Raw genomic sequence first — 27,194 nt, 5'->3', positions numbered from 1 at the left:
TTGAATTCCTCTTGCTCCTTCAGCTGTGTTTACTGCAGGATGGCTGACCTAAATCTGCTCATTTCGTGGTTTTTTAATAGGCACAAAGGATCAAGAGGACGGTCTGCTGCTGTTGAAGCAGTCTTGTGCCCCTAAGTGTAGTTTCCCAGATTCTGTGGTCTGATTTATTGCAGTTAAAGTTAACTTTCTTGACGTAGTTGAAGGGATCTGTCATGTGTCCATGCTGTGTTTTAAACTGTTCTCACATGGCTATGCCTCATATGAGACAAGGGATCTTCTGAATATTGGTCGTAAAGAAGCAAATCAATCTGGCTTCTCCTTAAAATGGACGAGCCTAATGCTTTTTTCCTTCAACTGTTTAATTCAGAAGGATGTAAAGTTGTTTGGTTTTGCAGCATGAAAACTGGATTGCATCACCAGGCTTTTCCAGTCAGAGTTTATGGGGTTTTCTACTTTTTCTGCTACTGTCTGTGCACTAGGACTAGAAGCCTGATGGGAAGACCTCTTTTCATGGTTTATACAATGAAAAAGTTGTTTTGCTGGTGGTTCTGGGTAGATGTGGTACTGTTGCTCTTGTAGATGTGAAAATAGGATCTTTAGACCAGGTTAACTATCTGTAAGAAGAATGTGACCATAGCTTTAAATTCACTGGCTGCTTCAAAGTCTTCTTGATGACTTCTCTTTAGCCATCTATTTTAACGATTTAATGACTGCTTACCTAAAAGGCCCCCTTCTTTCTGTTCCAGTTCTTGCATTCATGCAGTGATTGCCCTTTACATTTGCATAGCAAGTCCATTTTATCAGATAGATACACAAACCTTTTTGGTCTCAAAACTAATGAATGAGGTGTAGAGTGTTTTGGCTTTGTTTTTTGTCATCATTAAGGAGTAGGAATAATCTCTTATTACCTAAAATTTCTTTGATACGATTTTGTCTTTGTTTAAGCAGCTGTACTAAGGTTTTTTTCCTAAAAAGCATTTTAGAAAGAGGCCTTAGTTTGTAATCTTTTTCTTTTTATTTCTTTTTGGTTGCTGCTTTTTTTGAAAGGCTTTTTGAATTAATCTTGGTTCACTCTATTTTCAGCATCAACTGCTATGAATCAAGTAGACTTCTTGTTTTTTGGGCATTGTGCTGTGTACTTCTTGAATCTTAAGTACATTTGAGAATCTTGCTCTAAAATGGAGCAAAATAAAAATTAGGTTCATATCCAATATATGCCCCCAAAGTAATATGCGTACTATTCCTTTGTCTTTTATTGAGTAGATAGCACCGGTTTAGCATACATGGGAAGTTCTTCTGAATTAGAGAATATAACTTATGAGATAAATAGCTATTAATAGTTGAGACTAAGGTGTACTTGGATTTCCTGAAACAGCCAGTAGTCCTTTTTCACCTATAATATCACCATAAATAGTAAGGGATAAATTTAAAAATAATTTCTTTTAACTGGGAATCTTGATCATATATCTGGTGTCTAATGATACTGCAGGACTGAATTTGAAACTATTTCTGTCCTAACTGTTGGTTAAAAAACTTTAGGTAAGAATTTAAGATTTAGCTTTACTTGTGGTTTGCTTTAAAGATTGGCAGCCCTGTACTTCAGACCTGAGTTGCTCACTACGTTCTCTAACTAGGCTTTTTAAAACTTTTGTTGTTACTAAGAAACAAGGGCAAGTGTCTGCTCCACCTATCTTTTTGCCTGTCCACCTAGCTCTGAAAATGTGGGGGCCATGAAGGGAGGTTGTGTGAGTAAATCTTTGCAAACAGACCATATGTAAACAAAATCTCTTTAAAGTTGTTAATTTGAGCTTTGAAGATGCCTAGAATTAACAAGGTACTTAAATTCATCTTCAAAAACTGTTTCTGGGTCCCACTGTGAAGAAAGCCTGTGCTCCTGGCGTAGGGATGTGAACCATGTAGAAATAACAGAGGCTTTTCTTGGTGCATGGCCTCAGGATGGCCCATTTACAGCTGTATAGAAAGTTCTTAATACCAAATTTTCCTCTGCTATACAAAAGAGAGCTGAAGAAGAGATGCTCGGCTATTTGCATGTCCCAGGATAGCAAATAAGCAGAGAGATTAATTTGTTTGTACAGTATGGCATTGCCAGGTTCAGGCCATAGCTCTGTTTTTCCACGTATTGGGAAATCTGAGGCAGACATTTCTTGCTGTGCTGAGGAGATGTCTGCCCGTGGGTTTTGATCAGAAATGCAGTCTGGTTGTCAGCAGCCTCTCACACTTAAACCTTGGAAAAGTCTCTCTGATTCCAAAGGAAGTTATGATTTTAATGTGTAGATATTTCTGATGAGGAAGGTGGAAGTAAACCTAATGCTTGCTTCTGATGCCATGTCGGTGGGATTTCAGCATCAGGCCTTCTCCTTCAGGTAGACAGTATTGCCCTGCTTTAGTTGCTGGTTGCTCCCAGAAATGCTTTTGTTCTTATAAAATTGAGCACCGTTTTAATGAGATGTTCATATGTATGACTCACTTGAAAAGGCCCTTAGAAACTTGCACCTCCTGAGTCTGCACGAAATTGGAGGCCAGGGTGCTGTGGGCAGAGGTGCTTGGGGCATGGTGCGGGGATCCTTTCTGAAGAGGATGCCCGAAATGGTTATTGCTTCATAGAATACCAGGTTGGAGGGTACCTCAAGGATCATCTAGTCCAACCTTGGCAAAAGCATGGTCCAGCACCCTGTCCAGCTGAATCGTAAGTGTCTAAAAGTGTACTTGAGCTCTCTGGAGTACTCACCCCATTAGCGCATCTTTGCGAGCCTTTGTCTTTGCTTACATATTTTTTTGAGAAGTTATTGATGAACAAGATGTTGACATAACAGGCCTAAGATGTTAAGAACTACTTTAAAGCAGACAGAAAAGATGGGATAAGTGCAAGCTTACTGTACCTTATGTCTTTCCTTAATGACATTAAAAAGGTTGCCTTGGAACACTGATTTGACAGTTTTGCGTACCAAAAATTTTACTTACTTGTTTCCACGGCATAACTAGAAGCACAGTTTAAGCTACACAGTGGAATTATTTGCAAATGCACACATATGGTATAGTGAAGGCCTTGTTAAAGTGAAACCTTTTGTGTTTCCATCTTAAAATACAATCTTAAAGTTCATAGTGTTTCTAGAAGGAGGTTGTTTTACATTTCCTGTATTTGTGAGACAAAGGTGGATTTTTGCATGGTTAATATTAATACTTAAGGTATTAGGTTTGATGTGGAAGTGTTCCTCATTCACATGAAGCAAATTGAATACAGGACAGTGTTTTCTTCACTGTGATTTTTTTGGTAGCCATTTGATAAACTGTGAGACTGCACTGATTGCACAAATTAAGACAAAAAAAAATATTTTTATTTCCTCCAGAAAAGAATGCAGTCACCACTAAAAGCACTAAAGACTAAGGTGCTTTCATTTCTGCATTGCGCCTTTCTGGTAAAGATGGCTTCTGTTGGATGTAAAGCTATTCACAATCCTTTCACTTGCAGTTTTTCCTTAACAGCAGGTTTTTTACAGTTTAAATAACATTATTGTAGTCAGGATTTTAAGTTTGGCTGAATGAAGATGTCTTCTGAATGGATTAGAAAGTGAAATTAAATTTTTAATTTAACTTGGGAAGTTTTTCCTCTTTTCTTACTGTCCTTCCATGTTTTGGTATTCCATGGCTAAAAAATTACTTTTTTTGTAATGACTTTTTCGAGAGACTTAACAGTACTTTCAAAGGTATTTGAACAGTCATCAATCCACTTCTTGCATAAATGCACAAAAGTGTCTCTGAGGACAAGAGGATAAAAGCATGGGTGGTTTGTTCAGGATGTGACTTTTGCAGATAGCCTAAAAGAAAATATAAACTCTTACAAAGATGCCAAAGAAAAAATCAAAGCTGATGATGGACGGCTGATAAATTCAATCAGCATCCTGGTGTTGCTTCTCTGATTTTGGTGCTCCAGCATGTTGTAAATTATGCAGTCCAGCTTTCTTAGCCTTACATGTTGGGTTTTTTTAATGCTTATCATGAAATTTATAATGTGAAGATATACAGTGGACAATATTTGTAAGTCTCCTGGTTGATGGTAAGACACTCCTTTTCTTTACCTTGTCCTTTTGAGACGTCTGTTCATCAGTGGTTTGTATCCTGTAGGGGCTTTCTGAATTTCTGTCACTGTTTGTGATCTCTTCACCCACCCCTTCACCCTGCCAAGTAAGCTACTACCCCCGGGACTGTCTTGTAAAGTTACTTTCCCCCTGCCTTAGACGGCCCTCGTTCTGCAGGCTGGCGAGAGCACATGGAGCGACGACGGAGGTTTGAATTTGATTTCCGGGAACGAGATGATGAACGGGGTTATCGACGAGTACGGTGTGGGAGTGGCAGCATGGATGACGACAGGGACAGTCTCCCTGAGTGGTGCTTAGAAGATGCAGAAGAGGAAATGGGAACATTTGACTCCTCGGGGGCGTTTCTCTCTTTAAAGGTGAAAAGCTGTCTTGGGCCCTTTGTTCACTTTGGGTAAATGTCCTGTTACATTGGGTGGATTATGGATAATTATGTTGACATTGTAGAAGGTGCAGAAGGAGCCGATCCCTGAGGAACAGGAGATGGACTTCCGACCTGTGGAAGAAGGGGAAGAAAGATCAGACTCTGAAGGGAGCCACAACGAAGAAGCCAAAGATCACGAAAAGACCACCAAGAAAGAGGGGGAGAAAACAGATAGAGTAGTGGCAGGTAAGGGGGACTTCTCATGCATCTGTTCTATGCTGCAGTATAGAATTTCTGTTAATTCAGTTACATAGAACCATGCAATGTTACAGAAGCAGTGGAAGAAGCAGTCCAAACATCTTCACCGGCTGCCAGGTCAGATACCCCGCCAAAATCCCAGCCTCCAGACCCACTGCAGACAAGCCTTTTTGAAAGGAAGGAAGAGTCTGTGCCAGAAAGAACAGAAAAAACAGAAGATAAAGAGAATAGAACAGAGAATGTACCACCAGCCAAAATGTCCAGCAGAGGGGAAGGTAATAAACTTGATAAATATATTTAGTAAGTTTCCATTACTCATTGCGATTAGTCTTGGTCTCTGTTAAGAGGCAAGGACTGGATTATGGTGATGAAAAGCTGGAATTCACCAACTGGTCTGTAAATAGAGAATTTGTTGGATATGCCATCTCAAATAGTTACAGTGCACTGGTACTTCACACTGCAACGCAGTCTAGAAAAATGTGAGCTAATTTTGGATGTACCTCACTGGTACAGCTCTACATGTGCTAGAGCAGGTCAGTCTGGACAAATGTATGTGGCCAGGGAATGGGATATGCTAAAGTGTGCTGAATTCCGCACTGTTTGGACTAAACTGTTTATTGCTTGAAGTTGTTGGGTGCCTGTGCTGTACACAGTACCAATGTGTGATACATACAGGAAGATCTGAAAATACTTCTGCTTTGGTGCCAGCTTTGAGCTGTTGAATGTTTTCTACAGCAAGTTCTTAAGTCATTTTCATGTACGTTAAAGAGAGTGAACTAATTTTAACGTTTTTCTTTAGATTTGGCTTCTGTTGCTCAACCCTTGTCGCAGATTTCTGCAGACACAGCTTCTCCTGCTCATCTTTCTCCTCCTGTTTCCAACTCAAATCCTGCTCTGCGTCCGGTTCAGACACCTGTCACAGCTGCTCCAGGCATGGGCAACATTCCTACTGATCCAGATGATGAAGAGGGCCTCAAACATCTGGAGCAGGTAACATTTCTCAAATTCCTTTGTTGTAGACAATGATGAGACTGGAGTAATGTAGAATGCAAAAAATACTTAAAGTCCATAAAAACAGAAGTGCAGCTGAAACATTACACTTCACAATGTATACTGAAAGCTACTTTTCTTTCCTCCATTATTTTTTTAAGAATTAAAGCCTATGTAGTATTTTTCTGAATAAGGGTACTGTACCCATTGTTAAAAGATCCTAGTGCTTGTGACCACTGTCAAGTAGCCTTACCATTTGCCTTGAGAAACCATAAAACGGTATGCCCTATATGTTTTTAAAAAAAGTTAACTGAAATACATAAATTACGTACAGACTGCGTTCAAGAGGGTTTAGTGACTGCTGGAATATTGAGCGTTTTTCCTGCTGGTGTTCCCATACCTGTTTTGGCTTTCACCGTGATACTGTGAGACCTTGGCAAGTTGTTTGAAAGCTTTACTTAAGCAGGTGAATGCTTATTCAGGATTCTGATAAGGTGTTAGACTGAGCACTGGGTAGTACAAGGTTGTTGTATTTGGTGCACTCATTTTCAAGTCTGTAAGCACACATCTAACTCTTGTATTCCTTGCTCATTTTGATGTCTCCTGCAGCAAGCAGAGAAAATGGTGGCGTACTTGCAGGACAGTGCCCTTGATGATGAAAGACTAGCGGCAAAAATTCAAGAGCACAGAGCAAAGGGTTCCTCTATGCCATTGTTCCATGAAGCCATGCAGAAGTGGTACTACAAAGATCCACAAGGAGAAATTCAGGGTAGGTCTGTGCCCTTTACACTTCCTCTTTGCTTCACAGACTGTTAGTTCTTCACAGAGTTACCACCAACAGATAACTGATGCTTGTTGTTACAAAAACCGTACAGGGAGCTTGCCACTCTAGAATTAGGTTTTGAAAATAGATCTACTCATCACTGCTCCATCAGCTCAGCATGCCTGATGTCCAGAATTATACTTTATTGTGGTTAAGGTTAGCCATCATTTCGTGTTTCTGTAAATTGAGGTTAGACTAAAATGTTTTTCATGCCAGTATTTATCAGATTTCCAGCTAATTGTAGAAACAAAACAAGAATATGACCATTCCATAGCTTGTTGAAGAGTCTGTGAGAAACACCGAAATCTGTTTTCTAGTCTCAGCCTGAAGACATTGAGTATACAGGGAAGGTTAACTTGTTCAGAATCTAGAGCAAAGAGGAAACAATTTTTCACAAGCCAGTGCTTGTGTGTGATCTCAATTTAAATTGCGCTTGCAGCCAGTGCATTATTAGTTCATATACTATCAACTGTTCCATGTTTGCAGTTTTTGCTGAGAAATCTCAATTGGTTTTCATGCAATGAAAGTTGGAATAGGCCTTTTGTATAGATACTTGCATCTTTGCTTTCAGAAGGTACATTTCTTTTGGAGGTCTTGGGGCTCTGTTTTAGCAGCTGCTTAGCTGCCTCCCAAAAATCTAATGAGGCAGTGAGTTCCGTACTGGCTGTACTTTGCTAAGTAGTAGCTGCTAACGCTGTTTAGTGTAACTTCCTCAGCTATGAACTCTAAACAGGATTTGTGGGACCTGTCCCAGTCTCTTGTCTGCAGGTATTTCACATCTTTAGGGTTTTCTTCTCACCCCTTTGAAGGATGTTAACTATAAAGCATTGTTATTTGCTCACTGTGTTTGAAACTGTATGTTAGTTGCTGCTGGGTGTTTATTGCTCAGTGACAATCCTAACAGGTTCTTATTGGAGTACTTCCTTGACCTCCAGAAGTAGACACTCCCACGTAATATTTTCTTGGGATACCTCTCTGGAAGGAATTAGCATCTCGAGATACTTCTTAAAGAGAAGGCAATAAGTACACAACATTCTTGCTTTCCAGAAGATATTTTTGCAAAACTTTTTATTTATGTGGTTCTTTGTTAAATAATCTGGTTTGTTTATACTAGCTTTTTGTCCATTTGAATATGTAAAATTAGTATAGGAGTGCTTCTTTGAAGGGAGTGACTGAAATCTTTCTCAGGAAAAAGAGGAAGAGAGGGAAGAGTGTGTAGCTTTTTGAGAAAAAAGAGAAACTGGTTTCCTTGTTATCTTAAATAATCTAATGGTCTGCTCAGAGGTGGATCTGCTCATCTGCTGAGTTCTGGAAGGAAAACTATAAAACATCAATTTCTCTGATTTGAAGGCGAGAGCTTAAACAGGCTAATAAGATTGTTTAATAATCTGTGCGGTAGATGTTAGGAAAGGAGCACTTGTGCTTTTAGCACTGTCAGCTAGTGGATGCTGCTGAGGTCCAAACTGGAAATCGCAGGTGTTGTCAATCAGATGCTGAGCCTGAAGTAGCAAGCTTTTCTGGAAGGCAGGGCATGTATTAGCTCAACCAAGCTCCACACCACTGTGGCTTCACTTCCATCTTGAAGCTGACTCATCTCCCTCCAGTGCATGGTAAAAGCAGTCATGTACTTTTCATTAAAGACTGTCTGGGGGAATGTGGTAGCCAATGTAACAATCTAGGTATGTGCACTGGCACTCCAGCCTTGAGTGTACTGTCTGTCCAGCCAAATGGATGAGGCGGACAGGAATGCCTGATACTAAAGTACTGTGTTACTTTAGCAAGCACCCATGCTCTTTGTTTCCAGTATGCTCAACTTTGCCTTACTTCCCCTTCCCCCTGTGTGTATTGGCTGATGTTATTTCAGGTCCTTTCAGTAATCAGGAGATGGCAGAGTGGTTCCAGGCCGGATACTTCACTATGTCACTGTTGGTTAAGAGAGCCTGTGATGAGACTTTCCAGCCGCTTGGAGACATCATGAAAATGTGGGGCAGGGTTCCCTTCACTCCAGGTCCAGCACCTCTTCCACATCTGGTAATTATGTGACAATTACAGTATTCAAATAGTCCTGTAACAAATAGAAATGGAGTTACTTACTTGTCAACTGCTCTGTCTTGGACTTGCAGGTATTCCAAGCACCAAAGCTGAACTCTCTTAAAATACCTTTTTAAGAGGAGAAAAGATACTCAGTGTAAAAATATTTGGTTTGCCGTGTCTGTGGCTGGAAGGCTTTGTTTTGTGATACATACAAGTGCTGTGTATTTCACAGTCACCGTACTCCAAGCTTTGTAAATATTGGTCTCTGTCTAGGCATTTTTCTGTTTTCTTTGTCTCTTCAGTTCAGAATGCAACTCTTAACATTGCCTGCATTTGAAATATGCTATTATATATGTTATTAATATAGAATTTTTTATCCCTAAACATAGGGCGAGCTGGACCAAGAACGGCTGACTAGACAACAAGAGTTGGCCCTGATCCAAATGCAGCACCTCCAGTATCAGCATCTTTTAATACAGTAAGACTGCCTGTCCCAGAGATCTTCCAGTGGCTGTGTTCTGCTCTGCATTTTTAATCATCTGGGTTCAGCTTCTTGTCGTTGTTTCCTTGGGCAGTGGGCTGGGAGTGCTTCACCTCCACCAGCAGTAGCCTGCTTCCACAAACACCAGAGGCTCGATAGCCTACAGGATTAGGACAGAGTGTGGCTACCTCAGGCACTCTTTTCAGGGTGTTTTTTGGTGTTGTGCATAGCTGCTTTTGTGAGACCTGATACATAGGTAGTCATTATGATCAAACTGAATCCCAGCTATCCTTATTGTGATGTTTCTGGAGTCAAGGGAAGGCTACACATCTTTTGAACTGCAAATGGAGAAGGCAGAGCTTTTGGTCTGCTTGCTCAGCTTTTCAGAGATCAGTGGAAGGTAACTGCTGGAGAAAGCAGTATGTCATCCATCTTGCCAAAGTTGTCAGTTGTTCAGTTCTGGACAGTTCCTAAAAAAGTTATTTTGTAGGAGCTTGGTGAAAAGAAAGCAATTCGATTACTTGTTCAAGGGGTCTTGAAAGTATGTGCCAAATGGTTTTTGAATACTGATTGTCAGCTTATGACTTGATAAGGCAAGAGCCTGCCCCTCTACTAGGGGATACCTTAACATGCTGGGGAAGAGATGGTTTTGTGTAGGTAGGCAGTTGTCAAAGCCAGATGAATTCGAGCAGTCTGTAATTTATAGAAAAAGGGACGTAGTGTTGCACAGCTTAGAAGAGAAACATTGGACAGCAATAATCAGTTGACATAGTTGAGGGTGAAGAGAAATTTGGTTTTGTTTATGTGGGCCAATTTGTTGTATTCTTCTATTTTTATTCTTTCCAAGGCCCCATTCTGTGGTTCCCTGTAGTATTTAGCATGTACATTGTAGAGGTCAGTGGGCATTAGTCCCAGAGAGTGAACCTATGCACAACTTCTGCAACTTGGGCATTATATAAATAAGCAAGTGAACAAATACCAGTGATTCTCTGCTTCTCTTTTGAAGACAACAATATGCACAGATGCTGGCTCAGCAGCAAAAGGCAGCCCTCTCATCCCAGCAGCAGCAGCAGCTCGCTATTCTCTTGCAACAATTCCAGGCCCTGAAGATGAGGTGAGTTAGCCCAGACTTGAACTGAATTCCATTCTTCCTGTACTCTTTAAGTTGAATATAATGATTATTATAATTTTGTGAGTGGTTCTGTCCTATTCAAGGTTACTCATATTTGAGCATTACATATTTTAAAGGCTGTGTGAATATGAAACAGTTACAGGATGTAGAATACTACTTTATATATGCAGCCTTTACCTTGGAGAATGTCTATGAAAATGTCAAGGAAGAATTTTATAGTTGAAATCATACCTGTTTGACAGATCTGTTGTGCTGGTAACAGAATGGCTTTGCCAATTGAGTTCTGCAATACTAGATGCTTGTTCTTCAAAGTAGCCTGTGAGTGGCAAATGCAAAACTGTAGCAGTAGCTGGCTTAGCCCTTAACTTGGTGGCAGGGGTGAGATGAGCAAGAACTCTGCAAGCAGCTAGTGTTGTCCACATCGTATTTTTGTTTTAAATAGAGGTGTGGAAGGAAAGGAGTATGTTACAAGTTACTGAATCTCATGCGAGTTCAGAGCACTCCTCTCCCTGGAAGTGGCATGTTGACTCTTCCTGTTGGTATTACAGAATATCTGAACAGAACATGATGCCACCTGTTACAAGGTCTGTGTCAGTGCCGGACACTGGCTCAATATGGGAACTTCAGTCAGCTTCACAGCCTACAGGTAAGATGCTTAGCATGTGTCAGATCGGATGAGAAAAGTTCATGGATTAAGAGCCAGCATCTTTGAGATGATTGCTCCCTTTTTGACACTAGGGGGAATTTTTCAACTGGTTCAGCCTACTTTGCCTTGCAGTTTAAACTCCATTTGAGAGCTGTGAAGATGATGGTAATTTTGCGGATGGTTATGGGAAATCTTGATTCAGAGGGATTGAGTGTTGTATTTTAAAGGCATTCTGCTCTGATGGGAAGAGTTTGAATAGCTGGTTTTTGTGTAGAATTTTGTAGGAAACCCAGCCTTGCTTCACTAATGGACAAACGCTGTTCTATAGGAAGATAAGGTGGCCCTCTACTGACTGAGACTAATGTGTTACGGTTTTATTTCTTAAAACATAACGGCATACGCAGGGTTTTCCCCTTTCAGTTGTTTTTTGTTGATGTGCTTACTTTTGCTTGTCAATGTTTGTTTTCTTCACTGTCTAGTCTGGGAAGGAAGCAGTGTCTGGGATCTCCCCATTGATACTGCAGCTCAGGGACCAGCTCTAGAACAACTTCAGCAGCTCGAGAAGGCCAAAGCTGCAAAGGTCAGAAACTGTTTTGTACTGTAAGAAGTCGGGATTGCTGTTCTGCAATGTAACTGTTTCTTGAGCCAATGGAAGACTATTAGCTCTTCAATCTTTAGGCCACTCTGTATGATTTTTTGATCAGGTTTTCATGGAAAACACTATAAAGAGAATAGGGGGTTGGAGAAACCAGTTACGAAATCCTTGTGGACTGCTGTTTGGAAACAATTGCTGTGGAGGTACTACTGACCTCTAAAGTACTGGTTATGTGTTTTACACTTGTAATTAAAAACTCTTTGCTAGCCACCTCTATTTTAAAATGGGATCATCATGAGCTGTCATGCCAAACCCTGAGTAGGAGCAGGTAGTTGTTCTCTTAATCCTGGCATCTTTTTACTGGAGTTGTTTGGGAAATCATAAGAGTCCTGTTGGTCAGGGTTGTTTCACACTTACTCTAGTATTAAATTATTTTTGTAAGTTTGAACCTGTATGATTCTGTACATTTCCTGAAACTGATTATTTTATGTCTGCAAAGCAACTCGCTACTAGCTTCTAAAGTCAGAGGTTATTTTGAGGAGCTGATGTAGAAAGACTGACTAGAGAACTGGTGTTTGTTACAGAACAGAAATTGTCAGAAATTGTTCTAGGCTATTTCAGGAATCTGACCCCAGTAGGCAGCCAGCTGATAGGTAAAATTGCAATAAGGGAGAGCATCTGTCAGAGGCTTCATCTGTTATGTTGTTACTATAATCTCAGCAGAGTTGCCCTAAGAACTGGTGTAGGAATACGTTACCTGCATCTGAGTATAGTTTTATGTGAATTGTAGCTAGAGCAAGAGAGGAGAGAAGTGGAAATGAGGGCCAAACGAGAGGAAGAGGAGAGGAAAAGGCAGGAGGAGCTTCGGAGGCAACAAGAAGAGCTACTTAGGAGGCAGCAGGAAGATGAGAGGAAACGACGGGAAGAAGAAGAACTGGCCCGCAGGAAGCAAGTGAGTTTCCTCAATGTAGTTAATCTCTAATTAATTTTAATACTTTATAAAACTCACTTTTAAGAGTCCTGTGGGGTCTGATTAATCTTTGGTAGGTGTGTATGGAGACAGTTTTAATATTTTTCATGTGAGTATATGAAATTATTCTTCTTTTGTTCTTGATTTTCAGTTTGAGAGCCCAGATAGCCCACATCTCAGACTGCATTGATGATTCACTTTGAGATAGGTTCCTGTTTGTGAGCTGAGAGGCTTTATTCCATGTGAAATATCCTCCCAGCTGCTTAGTGTTGATATTAGACTTCAGTTAGTTGCCCAGTTATTGTATGTTTAATCTTTATTCACCATTTATGGAGTCTAGTGTTTTGGTAAGGGTATGTTCTGGAGTAGACTGGAGCTTGAGCAGCTGTTTGAAACAACTGAATATAGAGAGTGATTCACTGGAGAAAATGGATGTAACATTTAGCTTATTTTTTCCCCTGCTTTTTAAACTTAGTAAATAATCTTTTTGAGTAAGTGATTATCTGGATTGTGTTGTAGAATCTTACCAGCTTTATTTTCCTGAGTTGATAGGAAAGGATGGGATGTAGTTTGGATGAACAGACTTGTTAAAATTAATTGTGATCTGTGTCAAAGTAGGAGAATGAATGTTGGATATGTAGTATGTTCTTAATCTTACAAGAATATACAATGGAGGTATTATTAGCTTGATGTTTCTAGCTTACATCTGTTCCTCAAGTGTTGTAGGTGGTAAAGACAGTGAAAGTTAGTTTTCACTCTGCATGTGAAGGTTAAGGGCAAGCACATTGTTGAGGTTGTTCACTAAGGAGTTAATAAATGCCTTGTGAAGTAGCACATGAATAATAGGCATTCATAAATAATTTTGTCCTTTATAATATTTTCTATGTGCTTAGGTGGGCAATTGTAAGTGTATTTCCTGGTTTAAGGGTCAGACACTTCTGAGGAAGCCTCTAGTAGAATCTTTACTTTTATTTCTAAGTTAGTCATAGACCTCAGTTCACGCAGTGTTTGGGTTTTGTCACTGAAGATCTATTTTAATAGATTGCAGCATGATACGTGGTTAGCTTTCATGGTATCTTTAAGAATCAAATCTATAAATAAATGGCTCCTTTCTACTGTATCTACTTTCGTGTACAGCAAGTCATTATGGTATACAGTGGAAGCTCGAGTTTAAGCTTCACTGTAGAGTTAAAGCAATAATATACTCAGAAGTTTAACTCTTGAGTTGAGTTGCTTTAGACCTGTTTCAATAATGACTTAATTTTTCAGCTGATCACCTGGTAACTCAATGTGTGTCATCCGTGGTGGCTTCAAATAAATAGACTTGGGTTGTTTGTTTTCAGACTAACAGTTTTGCTACTGTGTATAACGTCTTAGAAATGTCCATTAAATTCCAGAGGTTTTTGTCCACTTTGGATTTGTACAGTAAACAATCTGACTCCCTTTCTGAGATGTCATGGGAAATAATTATTTACAAGGAGGAAGCAGAATGGGGTTGAAAAGCAGTAACAGCAGATATCTTAGTTCATTATTGATGGAATAATTGCGACAATGCTTAATTCTGAGCAGTAATGTCTTGAAAAGGTAACAGAGTTTTAGCTCTTCTCTGGAAAGAAAAAATAATATTGTATTCTGTATTTAAAAAAAACTGGTCTAATATTTGAATCTGACTTCTGTACTGGAAGGCATTGTAGAATCAGGGATGAACTGATTTATTAGCATGGATTTATACAGAGGAGATGATGCTTAACAAATTTGATTAACTTCTTTTGAGGAGATGACAGTGAGAGCTGAGAGGGGTGAAGCAGTAGACTTAATCTGCCTGGACTTCAGGAAGGCTTTTGATGTAATACTGCATAAAAGACTAGTATATAAGGTTAGTAAATACGCTGTTGATGGTGAATTCTAAATAAAAAAAATAACTAATAGAAATTCAATTCTGTAGGATGAAATGTCATACCAAATGTTGAATCCAGTTCTGTTAATAGTTTTCATCAATTACTTGCACTATAGAATTGCAAACAGTAATGTCCAGCTTGTGTAGCTCCTGTATTTCTTTTTTTGTTTCTGGTCTGATATCTTCTGCTTTGTAATGATTTGATTGCTTTCAGGAACAAAATTTGAGGTTTAATAATTAGCTAATAATTGTTTTCTCTGAATATATCTTTAGTGCTTGTTTTAAAGTGCCTGGTTCAAAGATGATACCCACAAAACAAAAAGATGTGTAAACTCTAGTAATATAGACAAGCAGAATTGGAGATGTTACTAACTGCAAAAAATTCTATAATATTTTGTTCAAGAATCCAGAGTCTATTGTAATGGGGATTGCTACTTAAGGATTTTCTGCAATATGACAATATTGCAATAAGATATTTTGAAAGATCTCAAGTAAGTTGTCTGTACAGAAAGATATGTGTCCTTGAAAACAATTACTGGAAAAGATGCTAAAGAATATTGGGATTCTCGTGGAGCAGGAAGCCATGAATATGGGAGCAGTAAGAGCCAAAGGAATGAGTCTTTTTTCCATACAAGTCAGTGGCAGAAAGCTGGAGAGCTTTGAATGTTTTTGGTCACATGCTCAAACAAAAACATTGAATAATAAGAAGATAAAAGCAAATATTAAGACAACTTTTTCTATAGCTGTGAAGAGTAGGAAAAAAGAATTGCATCAGCCACGTGGTTCCCAGCTTTTCATAATCTTGCAGATTTTTTTTTTCCTCATGTTGGTACAACACTGTTCATCTTTAGTTCTCTAGGGGAGAGAAGTCTGGTTTTTAAATTGCTGTCATTCATCAGTGTCTCTTCTGGCATGCCTGAGCAAGAAGGAGATCCCTAGAGCTTTATTAATGACAATTCTAGCCTCATTTCCCGAAGGGAAAGTAGGGCAGAGATGTCAATGAACTGCTGCCGTTTGGGAGGACTTTGTGACTTTGTTTTTCTCTCACGTACTACGTGTTATGCCAGTGACTAGTGCCAAACATCCCCCCACAGCCTGGCTGGCAGCTAGGCATCCTGAGCAGAGATCCTGGTGTGTGGTCTCTAGTCAAACCAAACTGGCACACCTCCAGCCTCCTCATAGACTTTACAGTAAAAGAAACAACAAGCAGAAATTTTTCAGCACTTGTATTGGGGACACTTCAATACTGTGACTTGACTGCGTGTGTCCAATTAATACAGTTACAAGCCTAAGTTACAAAAATGGTCTAGGTGTTGCATGTGGTGCCTGAAGCTTTTGTGAATATGCAAATCAAGTACCTGATTAATGAGAAAATTACTCACAGGCTACTGTTGAATTTCCAGCTAGTGGAAATAAAATTTCCACTTATTGCACTTATATTAGTGCTAAACCACTTAAGCGATATACAGGCATATGAATTACTTCTTGGCTTGCAGCCAGCTGCTCTTCAATGCCATAGGATTGCTTCTAAAAAATGTTCTGTCTACTGACAGTTACGCTGTAGATGTCTGAAGCCATTGTCAGGGAGAGAAACCTGGTTCAGTTTTTCAGTGAACTGTATTGCAGTTTATCTATGCTGTGTGTAGATGAAGGTTTGGTATCAAATTTAGTAAAAGATTCTTAGATTTCAGGATTAACTTCTTGATTTACCAGAGTTCAAAATTTATATTCATGCTGCACAATTAGTCTCCCTTCATCTTGTGAATAATGTATTGCTTATAAAAAAAAAAATTAAGAGTATGATGGCACAGTACTGACTGTTCAAAAGGAAAATATTTATGAAAGCTTAAAGTTTGTGTCCAAAAATAGGATCTTTCAGGTTGAGCTGGTAGGACAAGTCAGAAAGTGGAGAGAATAGAAGGGTTGAACAGCAGGGTGGCCTTAACAGTTACACAGTTGCTGGACTTCAGAGATCAGAAAAGGCAGCAAAAGACAAGGCTATATTATGCAACAGAAAGTCAGAACTGGGTGAAAAGTTGCACAGATGTGCTCCCATTTAACAATACACACGAAGCCAGCCAAAGGCCAGTTGTGCCCCACTCCTCCAAAAAACCATGTAACAGAATGGAAAAATTTCTGTTTGTGTTGGTTGTCAGAGCAGTAGGAAAGGGTGCTGGTATTTTATTTTTGAGTTAAGTAAATAAATACTTGGAAAGCAAAACGTAATTTATTGGAAGCTATTTAAATAGTGTAGGGATAGCCCAAAATCAAAGCCTTCAAAGAGACCTTTTGTTGCCCATGGTATTTAAATAGCTTAGGAATAGCCCCGTCAAAGCCCTTCCACATCTTCAAGGCTTCCAAAGGTTTATGTTCTTAAGTGCACTGGGCTCCTTCAGCTTATTTCTGCTGTCTGGAGATGTGGTTTGAGTTTTGTAGTACACTTGAGTAGTCAGTGTTTAGAAACTCCTATAAGTAGGAAAACTTCCAGCTTATAGCTGACATTCAAAAAAGAAAAAAAAAAACAAAAGAGGATTAATGATACCCACACAATAAAATACATATATCTGTTCAAGTACAGTTAGTACTTATTGGAAAGAGTCTCACCTTTTGCTTTCATTCTCAACACCATTCTTTTTAACATCAAAAGATAGGCAACGATTTCATGTGTGTTATTTTCATTGAAGTAATTGAGTATGAGATGCACATTCCATCCAAAAATGTAATATGTGGGTCTGTAGTGTTCAATACAGTTGATTTGGTAGTGCACAGCTTGGAGCTATGGAGCTTTTCTTGAGGCCATTTATCTGGCCAGATCATGTTGTAGTCTGTGTTCTGATGCAGTGCATCAATAAAATGGCATTTATAGATTGACATTTTGTTCCCAACTCCAGGAGGAAGCCCTGAGGCGACAACGAGAGCAGGAAATTGCACTAAGGCGGCAGCGGGAGGAAGAGGAGCGGCAACAACAGGAGGAAGCACTTAGAAGATTGGAAGAGAGAAGAAGAGAAGAGGAGGAAAGGCGGCAGCGAGAGGAGTTAATTCGTAAACAGGTGAAAAGGGACCCATTACATTTCATTACAGAGGCTGCCACAATGAACAAGCTTTGAAACTTGAATCTATGTCTGGAGACAATCAGTTTTGGTGGAAGAAAGCAAAGCTTGTAGACAGTGTCAAGTGAATGAAAAATAGGTTGTTTACCTGCATCCTGATTTCAGATGAAATAATCAGAATCCAGTCTGGCCTTTGGAAAAGGTTTGTGTTGAAGGAGTGTTTTCTTTCATGCTCGAGCCTTAAGAATGGCTTTGCAGCATGGTATTTCTACTCCTTTCTTCAAAAGAAGGGTAGAGCACAGTACCAGAATAATAGTTTGTTTTGAATTGTCACTCTCTGAGCCCTTTACTGTAGAACTGTTATCTTCTACATCATCTGAGACTATCAGTTTTGCCAGTCAGTCTGTACTATGCCAAGAGTATCCTCACTGCCACAGTTTACTTGTCTTACTATTACCCGTTTTGTTTCCTCAGGGTCAGTATCAGAAGTCAGTATTGGGGAACTTGAGCTTCCAGCCCCTTAATTGATAATGTCACGGTCCATAAATCAAATTGATCTTAAAACATGATTGGCTTCACATTAACTTCCAGGTCCATTTCAGGATTGCCAGTTATTTTAAAATCCTTTTTCACAGCTGTCCCTCACAAGACATTTATCACCATTTCTGTCTCACCATACAGTCATCATCTCCTTTGTTAGCAGAAGCATCTTTTCCTTTGCAACTGTATTGCTGAGTAACAATAGTAAACAGTCTGTCACCTGCTTTCTTCTTTCATGTCAAAGCATCTTCTCTTTTTATTAGTTTTATTTCACTGAAAGTGTAGTGGTACTTGATTATAAGTAGTTTAAGGAGATGGAAGCTCAGACTGAAAGGTGCAGAATTCCTGGAAGGGAAGTGGTATGAAATTAGCTAGCCTAAGCTAGGGAGATGGCATTCTCTGTGAAGTTCCTTGGTGGTGCAATGGGGAACTTGTATCTTTAGGGGTTATAAATTATGTTATTGAGCTTTCTTGACTGAGAAATGTAAAAGTAAATGAACAACCTAAACAGCACTGATTAGATACAAAGGTTCTGTTCTGTCAGAATGTACTATCACAAAGTAGGAGTAATGTTGATTTTTTTAAGTCAACTTAGACTTTACTTCTCTTTGTCCTGGGAAGGAAGAGGAGGCTGCCAAGTGGGCACGTGAAGAGGAGGAGGCTCAACGGCGACTTGAGGAAAGTCGGCTACGCATGGAAGAAGAGGCAGCCAGACAACGGCTTGAAGAAGAAGAGCGAAAGCGCAAGGAGCTGGAACTCCAGCGCCAGAAAGAAATAATGAGACAGAGGCAGCAGCAGCAGGAGGCTTTACGACGGCTGCAGCAGCAGCAGCAACAGCAGCAACTTGCACAAATGAAGGTAATGTGTTCCCTACAGTTTGACTTCCTCCTTCAGTCTAGTAAGTAAAACCACAGCTTGGATTCAGGGTTGTCTAGACTAGCTTGAACAGAGCAGGGACGGATGAACTATCTGGAGAGGGAAGAGGGTAAATACTTGATGGTGAAGGTGATGGGAGAAACAAGGGGAGGATGCAAGATATAGAAGAAAACGGTTCGGTCGATAGAAGCCTACTGGAAAGGGATTCACAGATTAATACAGATGCTTTTTCTGCTGCAATGAGCAAGGGCCAGTGCAAAGTTTCTAAAGCTTGGAGTTCCTGAAGTCTTCGAAATCAAAATTGATTGCTCTTTTCCAGTCAGGGATGTGTTAGGTTACTCTTGATACACTGTCTTTGAGACTATGATATGTTAGAGGGCAATTTAAAGCGACTTTGAAAGTTTATACTTAATACCTTTTTTATACTTCATTATTACCATTTTATTCTTCCCGGTGTTCTGTTAAACTTTAAAGGTGGCCTTTCTTTTCCCCTGGGCTTAAACTGATTTTTCATGATTATACTTCGGTATTCTCTTAACACATTTTGTAATTCCTAATGATGTGGGGTTTTTGCCCAGCTCCCTTCATCTTCAACATGGGGTCAGCAATCAAATTCAGGAGCTTGTCAGTCCCAGACCACACTGTCATTGGCAGAAATCCAGAAATTAGAAGAAGAACGAGAACGGCAGCTTCGAGAAGAGGTAAATATAACAGTAACAGTGTGTAAATTGTTGGGATTGACTGAACTATGTGACTGCTTAACTGTTAAGTTATTAGAAGGAATGGTGAGGATGAGCAGTGTTTTCTGAAATAGTGTAACACAAGTAAAACTCTTGTCTTTCAGGCATAGGTTCAGTAAGTTTGAAAACTTTTGTAGCTGCTTAATACAAGTATCTGAAAGGAGGGGAAAATGTACCCTTTTAACCCTAGGGGTATGATATGTTCACAGAACAACATAACTCTGGTATGTTTGAAGATAGGCATAAGGCCAGGGCAGTTGGCGGGTGGGGACGGGGGGATGGAACAATAACCAAATGATGGTAGGAGAGAAGATATTCCTCCAAGACTCTAAATGCTTTGCTGGCTGCAGTCATGACTTGACAAACTTAATCTGTGCTAGGCTAATAAACAAGTTTGTATCTACTGGTTACTTAGTATCTTCCTTTTTTGGAGGAACTGTAACGGCTCAAAAAATCATAGGTCAGCCAGACTCCTCTAGAAGAGCAAAACCAGTTTAAAACCAGTTTCCCAGCTAGATTTTTGAATAGCAGTGATCTTCCGAAAGTATGGACCAGCACCTTTTGTCTTGCATGCAACAGCAAAGGCGTCAGCAGCGTGAACTAATGAAGGCCCTTCAGCAACAGCAGCAGCAACAGCAGCAGAAATTGTCAGGCTGGGGTAATGTCACCAAACCAACAGGCACCGCCAAGTCACTGCTGGAGATACAGCAGGAAGAGGCAAGGCAGATGCAGAAACAGCAGCAACAGCAGCACCAGCAGCCGAACAGAGTCAGAAATACCACGGTATGTGTGGTGTTTATTTAATCACTATGTGGAGGGAAACAATACATGACAAGTTCTCCATGTCTGTTCGTTCCTCTTCTGCCAGGACTGGTGCTAATAACCAGGATCTCTTTGTTTTGTTTCCGCAGCACTCTAACCTGCACACCAGCATTGGGAATTCAGTGTGGGGCTCCCTAAACACTAATCCCAGCAACCAGTGGGCATCTGACCTAGTCAGTAGCATCTGGAGTAATGCTGATACCAAAAACTCAAACATGGGTTTCTGGGATGATGCAGTGAAGGAAGTGGGACCTCGTAACTCGACCAATAAAAATAAAAGCAATGCCAGCCTCAGGTAGGACTTGGGGAAGGAGCTTTTGCAAAGAAAGGCTACCACTCCTGAGATGATCGCTTAGAAGTTGTAACATCTTCATGTGTTTTCCTTTTTTTCTGTGTCACTCAGGATCTGTTTTGACAACAAAAATAGCTAATAGGTGACCATTCACAATTTATTTTCGTCATCTACCTAGAAAATTAGTTAGTTCTTAAGCAGTGTTTGCATCTTGTAAACTAGCAAGTCTTGTAACACTGTACTGTATACTGTACTGTTGATTAGTCTGGTAATTTTTTGTTTTCTCTTTACCTCAGTAAATCTGTAGGTATTACAAGCAGACAAAACAAGAAAGTGGAAGAAGAGGAGAAGCTGTTGAAATTGTTCCAGGGGGTTAATAAAGCCCAGGATGGATTCACTCAGTGGTGTGAACAGATGCTTCATGCACTCAACACAGCCAACAACTTAGATGGTAAGTGGTGGGGAGGAATGTAAATGATGCACTGAAAATAGAATATCCAGTTTACTTCCTGGCAGGATAGTTCTGAGGGAGAGTAATGACATCAATGTGTGTTCAGCAAAATGGCATCATTAAATAGTGGTCCAAAGAACTCGCTGCATCGTCCTCTCCATGGTTTCTGTTGGGCTAACTGTAGAAAATTTGCGGGGATTGGAAACAGTGTTAAAGTCTGTCACCCAGTGCTCTGCTGAGGATTAGTGGTGGTCATGGAGCATTTATCAGGCAGACAGATGAGGATCCAGTTCACTTCGAAGAGCAAGCCAAATTATCTTACGCCTCTGTGCAAAGCGGTTTTTGGTGTGAAAAAGGTTGGGGTTTGTACTAATTCTGCTGGAGGGCACCTAGAGGAATGCCCAGTCTTGAGATACCTTCTTGTACCAAAGCACTACAGGCATCTTACTGCCTCCAGTGTGGGCCTGTGCAAATCTGTGTGCTCCAGCTTCTGCACGCTGCACGGCTGTGCTTCTGTGGGGGCCCCTGAACCTGAGTGGGGAACAGGTGCTGCCCCAAGAGCCAGGATCACACCTCACACAACTGCAGTGCCACAGCTTCCCTCCTCTCAGAGGAAAGATACAAGTGACTTGTTGGCCTCATCTGTGATGTACTAACCAGCTGCATCTTGCGTCTGAGGACAGGCTGTGGCCCTGCAGTGCCACAGTGAGCTTCCATGTTTCCAAGGCTGCTTTGTGCCGCAGGTGGCAGCCTGTTGTCCTGGTGTCTTCCTGGCTTGTGGTTTGCTTTGCCCTTTTCCATGTGAAATAAAACTCAGTGCAGCAAAGTTGGTCTAAGGAAAAAAAGATGGTAAAGGAGGCTTGCAGGTGAGCTAACTGTTGCATTTCATGTGCTTGCCTGCTAGGTCGGCCACTGTGGATGGAGCACTGTTGTGCTTCAGCCAGAAGGAGATTGTACTGATGGCAGCTGTAAAAAAGACTATTTTTCCACTTGGGCCTGGCATTAAATTTGAGCATTAAAGCTGGCAGTGGCTAAAGTTGGTGGGCTGGTGTACCCTTAGGATTGTCAGTTTATTTTTCCTTCTCATCACATTAGCTGGCTTTCTTACCCTAGCTGTGACTGCAGAACAGATGAAGCGTTGCATGGCAGGGCTTTACTATAGGGAACTTGGATGGGCACGCTGTTTGCCATGGCAGCTAGATCAGCAAATATTTGAAACAAAATGCAAAGTTTGTGTTTATTGAATGCATGCATTCACATATCAACATGCCTTCCCTCACGGTCTGCTTTCTTCTTGCAGTTCCCACGTTTGTTTCTTTCCTGAAGGAAGTAGAGTCTCCCTATGAGGTCCATGATTACATCAGAGCCTATCTCGGAGATACTCCTGAGGCCAAGGAGTTTGCCAAGCAGTTTCTTGAGCGCCGTGCCAAACAGAAAGCCAGTCAGCAACGGCAACAGCAGCAGCAACAGGTAAATCCTGCTCACTATGGGCCTTAGAGTGTAGAGACTATATTTGTCGGAAGAGGCTGCATTTCTGCTGGACTGGCAGGAGGATGAGCAGGATTTTACAGGTCATGTGAAATGCAGAGAATAAAGTAGGTTTCAAATATTTACTGCAAAATCAAGTTTCCTGTATAACGAACAGTTGAGGCCGACTGTCCATCAAATAGTGTCTTGGCATGCTGATTCAGAATGTGCTTTAGAAAGGTGAGGGTAGGATGCAGCGGTGCTGGGTGGCTGCATCATCAGTGGTTAGTGCTGCCACACATGATGTAGAAAGTGCTTCAGGCTCTCTGAATGTTTTCAATATAAATAAACCAAACTTAATTGCACTTTAATCTTGTACTTTGTTTTCTAGGATTCAGTGTGGGGGATGAACCACAGTTCGCTACATTCGGTCTTTCAGACCAATCAGAGCAACAACCAGCAACCCAATTTTGAGGTTGGGCAGAGTGGGAAGAAAAAGAAGAAACAGAAAATGGTTCGTGCAGATCCCAGCTTGTTAGGTCAGTTTTAATTTTTGGAGATGAATGTTTAATTTGGGAAAAGTCTTGTGGAGTATAGAATTCTTGTCAACCTTCAATGGAAATACTGAATTTGAGTGGAAGAGGTAGTTGTTGAAGTGTCTTTAGAATTTGCTTCAGTATTATTTAATGATTCTAAAAATTCTGTATTGGTTTCATGGAAAACTTTTATCAAACTGTGCCTTGCGAAAAGGCCTCTTCAATACCTTGTTTACTACCTGGAAACCTTTAAGTAGTTCAGGGATGTTATTCAAATTGCACTTACTTTTTTGAGTTGACCTGTGCCTATTTTATGGAATTAATGTTAATTCATGCTTTTAAGAAAAGCGTATTTTCTGTTCCTTCATGAGGAGCAGCTTCTTGAGGCTTGCCTTTATTCCTTCCTACCTTTTCACATGAGCTAACCACTCATTCAGAGAAGATAGCAAAGATCTTGTGGGGGGGAAAAAAAAAAGTCAAAATGAAGTCAATAGTTTTCATTTGGAGGCATTGAGATGACATCATTAGTAGTCCTTTTTTTACTTATTTATATTTTCTTATTCTCTGTCTTAATTACCATCCTCACATAAAAATTAACCAGCCCCTTTAGCACTGACAGAAAGGTTTCTTTAAAGTGGCCTTTAAGATATGAGGGCATTGTGTTAAGTACATGAGTACTGAGCATTGTGGGATGTAATGCATTGCTATAGTATTCTTGTAGAATAAATGTGTCCACATTTTTGCTGTGTGGGATAAAAAGAAAACTAGGGCTCTGCACTGGGCCAGTATTTGTTGTTCTGGTGCTACTGGCTCAATTTGTGTAAAGCAGCCTGGTATTAACCACCTGGAAGCCACTGCTTCAAGGCCCTACAGAGTCCTTCATTTGTTTATCTTCCTTTTTATTCTTAACAAAATCAATACTCTTCAAATTAAATGAATGATTTTTGTGTTGATCTATACTGAACTTTTCAGTGGGGTCCTGACTTCTGTCATCCCAGCTGTCAGTCCAGTGAACCTGACCTGGGCCTTCAGCTGAATAGTTTTAAAACCTGCTTATGTAATGTGAAGTGGTCACTAAATACAATTAAGAACTTGCAACTAAGGGAAGTACATGTGGCTTCTTAAAAATCAGTACACTCTATTCCAGTCATTCCAAAACCTTTTAGGTAACATACTGCCACGAGAGGGAGCCAGAACAATTTTCTTACAGCTACCAAACACAGCACTTTTTATCTGCTGAAGATAATGACTGTGAAAAGCCATTTGTTTTCTAGCACCGAGCAAGCCTTCAGGTTTGTATTTAGTAGCCTTATGCAGGACAGCTTTCCTTTTTCTCATACTCCATATGGGGTTGGTACAAGCGTAAAAAAAATTGGATTTGATTAGGAAAGTTGCAGGTTGATACATTGGATTTTTTTTTTCTTATAGAAAAGTTTTGCTTTTTCTTGCATTTTTCTCATGTGCATCATGTCCTCAGCACTCTACGGTTAAAAGGCTGGGTAGAAGTTGAGGTGCATCTTGAGCCATCTGCATAACCCTGGGTAACTCTGTACATTTTCATGTTGTACTTCTGAGATAGAATGTAAAAAAAATCATGGAAGTACATGGAATTGCCATTAGATTTCATAAGTACGTGTATTTACACTTTAAGGGGTAGAATTGCTCACACCCCCTGAAGTGTTGAGCGTGATTCCACACCTGGATTCCAAGTTCACAAAATATACGTGATCTTTTGGACCATGTAAGTATGGTGTTGACAGGGACTTCCAAGTACCAGTTGACTCAAACATGCTCCCTTCCAAGATGCTGTTGAGCCACATTGCCACTGGGCCTAGATGTGCCTCGTGCTAGCTCGGCAGATGCCATCTTTTAAATGAAAATTGAAACCAGTTGTCTGCTGATTGGTTTTTCAAGATCAAGTGATACTTGTCTAAACACACACAATTGATTGTCTTTGATTTATTAAGGAAAAACCCAAACAGTTTGGGTAATTCTATCTCTAGCCTTACTGAATTTCCCCTTGAGGTTTTTATTTGGCACATGTTATTCATCTTGTCTTACACATGCTACTGCACATGTATGTAACAGATGTATTGCATCGAATACACTATACCGTGTCCAGATTCTTAACACAAGTCCTTTTTGATTTACAGGGTTTTCAGTGAATGCCTCATCGGAGCGGCTCAATATGGGAGAAATAGAGACTTTGGAAGACTACTGAGCATGTGCAAATCAACTGGCTTTTCCTGCATCTGTTAACCATGGATTCTCCATTTTGGACACAGTACTCTCCACCATGCGTTCTTCTTCACCTCGCAGTGAATCACAGAATCAATCATCTCAGGCTGCTTCCTCCAGCCCCAGCAAATGCTTTCTGCCCAGGACTGCACAGGCATTGTTCCTACTGTCAGCCTAGAGTCAAGTGGACTTTGTTCAGAGTCCTGGGAGGGTGGGAGATAGGATTCGTTCACAACAAGGCTGATTTGGGCAGCAAGCTTTCACTGTGCTGTGATTTCTTCTGCTGACATACCTGGAAAAAAAATATCAATTGGGATTCTGCAAACCATTGCTTCCCTCTCCTGGTTACTTGTACCACATCCAACATGTGCAGTCATGGAGAGAGAGAGAGAGAGAGAGAGTTTGTGGTTAACAGATGTTGGTCAAAACCAAAATGCCACACAGATACTGACTTCCGTGCTCCATCAGGGCAAGAGGTGCTCTCCCAAGCCAGGAGTTGCATTCATAAGCTAACCTTAGAACTGGCAACAGCAGGAGAGGGGTGGTGGCGGGCGCAGTTTAGCTTGGGTTGGTTTGAAGTTGCACACCCCCTGCCAGCCCTTCTCAGCACATTATTTTTGGAGGGAAAGCTCGAGTCTGTCTTCATTAGGTGGTGATGCTGAAGCTGGAGGAGTTCCCTGTCAGCATACTCCAGCCTTCCTGGACACGTGGGGACTTCTGCTCTGGGAAGAAGGTGGGGGGTGGCATCTCTTCTGTCGGGTTGAATTTATCCCTTAAATGCTACCTTCGGAGGGTTAGGACCAGTTTATTTTGAGCTCTTTTCCTGCAAATTTGTCTCGTTTAAGAGACAGTAGGATCTTTACCGTGTGGATCTTCAGTCTCTGGTGAGGGCAAACACTGGCTTTCAGATATATGTACCCCAGCAGTCTTAGGTAGTTGTCATTTTGAGCAGTGCTTAGGTTAACACGCAGAGATGCCCTTTTGTCACGAAGAGAGACTGTTGAGGGCGAAGCTATGTGCAATGACGGCCCTGCTTATCTCCTACACCTTCAACTGCTTCATGCACCTTCGCTGGAATCCATAATCCTTAAGTATTTATGGAATCGTAACCTTCTGCTCTCACCGAAAGATTAACACCATCTTCTCTTCTCCATCCACCCACGCGCACACACCACAAAAAAAAGAAAATGAAAACTGCCAAATGCACTTAGTTTCCCCCCCCCTCCCCCCGGTCCCATCTCCCATTCCCAGAGGGTTACAACCTGCGAAGGGAGATGTGCTACCGTTTTGGTGGAGTTGTATAAAGGGGTCTGTTCTTCTGTCATCACTGCCTAAAGAAAACAGTTCGAGTCGCTCAAGAGCAGTTTGGCTTTGGATTTTATTTCGTTTGGTTTATTCATTTTTTGGGGTCACCTTCCCCTCCTCCTCCTCCTCCTCTCTCTTCCCCCTGCCCCCAAACATGTACAGTAACTATACAGAGACTGCTGCAGACTTGTATATAGTTTTTGGATCCAATAGCATGGAGAGACTTGGAACTGTTGCAAATCTGGTCTCCCTGTCTCCTTTGCTTTGTAAATTCATAAAAGGGGGAAGAGGGGTAGTTAAAATGTTTACAAAACTTTAAACTCCCTCTGAACTTTTGCCAGTGTGGGGGGGGGAAAGAGAGAACTTAAATAAAACCTGGTTGTATTATATCTGAGAGAAAACTTTCTGCTTGCTTTTTGTCAAAGCTGAGTTTTGAGATAATTCCTGGTGCTAAAACTGACCCAAAACTCGACTTGCATCAGTTTTCATCAAGCAACAACAAGCAGATACACAGGATGTGGAACAACAACTGCTGCTTTATTTCTTCCCTGGTGAGGAATACCGGTGGGTTT

General features: G+C 40.7%; 1 protein-coding gene and 1 long non-coding RNA gene across 4 annotated transcripts in view; one reads left to right on the top strand and one right to left on the bottom strand.

Moving 5' to 3' along the window:
- Positions 1–27,011, top strand: part of GIGYF2 (GRB10 interacting GYF protein 2) — a 79,147-nt gene extending 52,136 nt beyond the window's left edge. The window contains exons 9-29 of one of the 3 annotated variants that reach the window (XM_080409715.1): positions 4,257–4,474; positions 4,563–4,725; positions 4,812–5,012; positions 5,537–5,727; positions 6,337–6,496; positions 8,415–8,581; positions 8,974–9,062; positions 10,072–10,179; positions 10,746–10,843; positions 11,323–11,423; positions 12,229–12,390; positions 14,183–14,284; positions 17,197–17,355; positions 18,517–18,753; positions 19,350–19,472; positions 20,091–20,294; positions 20,423–20,628; positions 20,922–21,076; positions 22,377–22,546; positions 22,935–23,082; positions 25,233–27,011. In XM_080409715.1, coding sequence (XP_080265841.1) covers positions 4,257–4,474; positions 4,563–4,725; positions 4,812–5,012; positions 5,537–5,727; positions 6,337–6,496; positions 8,415–8,581; positions 8,974–9,062; positions 10,072–10,179; positions 10,746–10,843; positions 11,323–11,423; positions 12,229–12,390; positions 14,183–14,284; positions 17,197–17,355; positions 18,517–18,753; positions 19,350–19,472; positions 20,091–20,294; positions 20,423–20,628; positions 20,922–21,076; positions 22,377–22,546; positions 22,935–23,082; positions 25,233–25,300 — 3,230 coding nt within the window. In that variant the 3' untranslated portion in view covers positions 25,301–27,011. The remainder of the gene's footprint in view (positions 1–4,256; positions 4,475–4,562; positions 4,726–4,811; positions 5,013–5,536; positions 5,728–6,336; positions 6,497–8,414; positions 8,582–8,973; positions 9,063–10,071; positions 10,180–10,745; positions 10,844–11,322; positions 11,424–12,228; positions 12,391–14,182; positions 14,285–17,196; positions 17,356–18,516; positions 18,754–19,349; positions 19,473–20,090; positions 20,295–20,422; positions 20,629–20,921; positions 21,077–22,376; positions 22,547–22,934; positions 23,083–25,232) is intronic. The other 2 variants (XM_080409717.1, XM_080409716.1) reach the window with 2 other exon arrangements.
- LOC308072681 overlaps positions 1–27,194 on the bottom strand; it is a 279,091-nt gene that overhangs the window by 140,985 nt on the left and 110,912 nt on the right. The window lies entirely within an intron of this gene.

The sequence above is a fragment of the Falco punctatus genome (genome assembly GCF_963210335.1).
Source record: "Falco punctatus genome assembly, chromosome: 13".
NCBI classification, from domain to species: Eukaryota; Metazoa; Chordata; class Aves; order Falconiformes; family Falconidae; genus Falco; species Falco punctatus.
The sequence above is the reverse complement of the archived record's forward strand: the minus strand, read 5'-3'. Positions and strand labels throughout refer to the sequence as shown.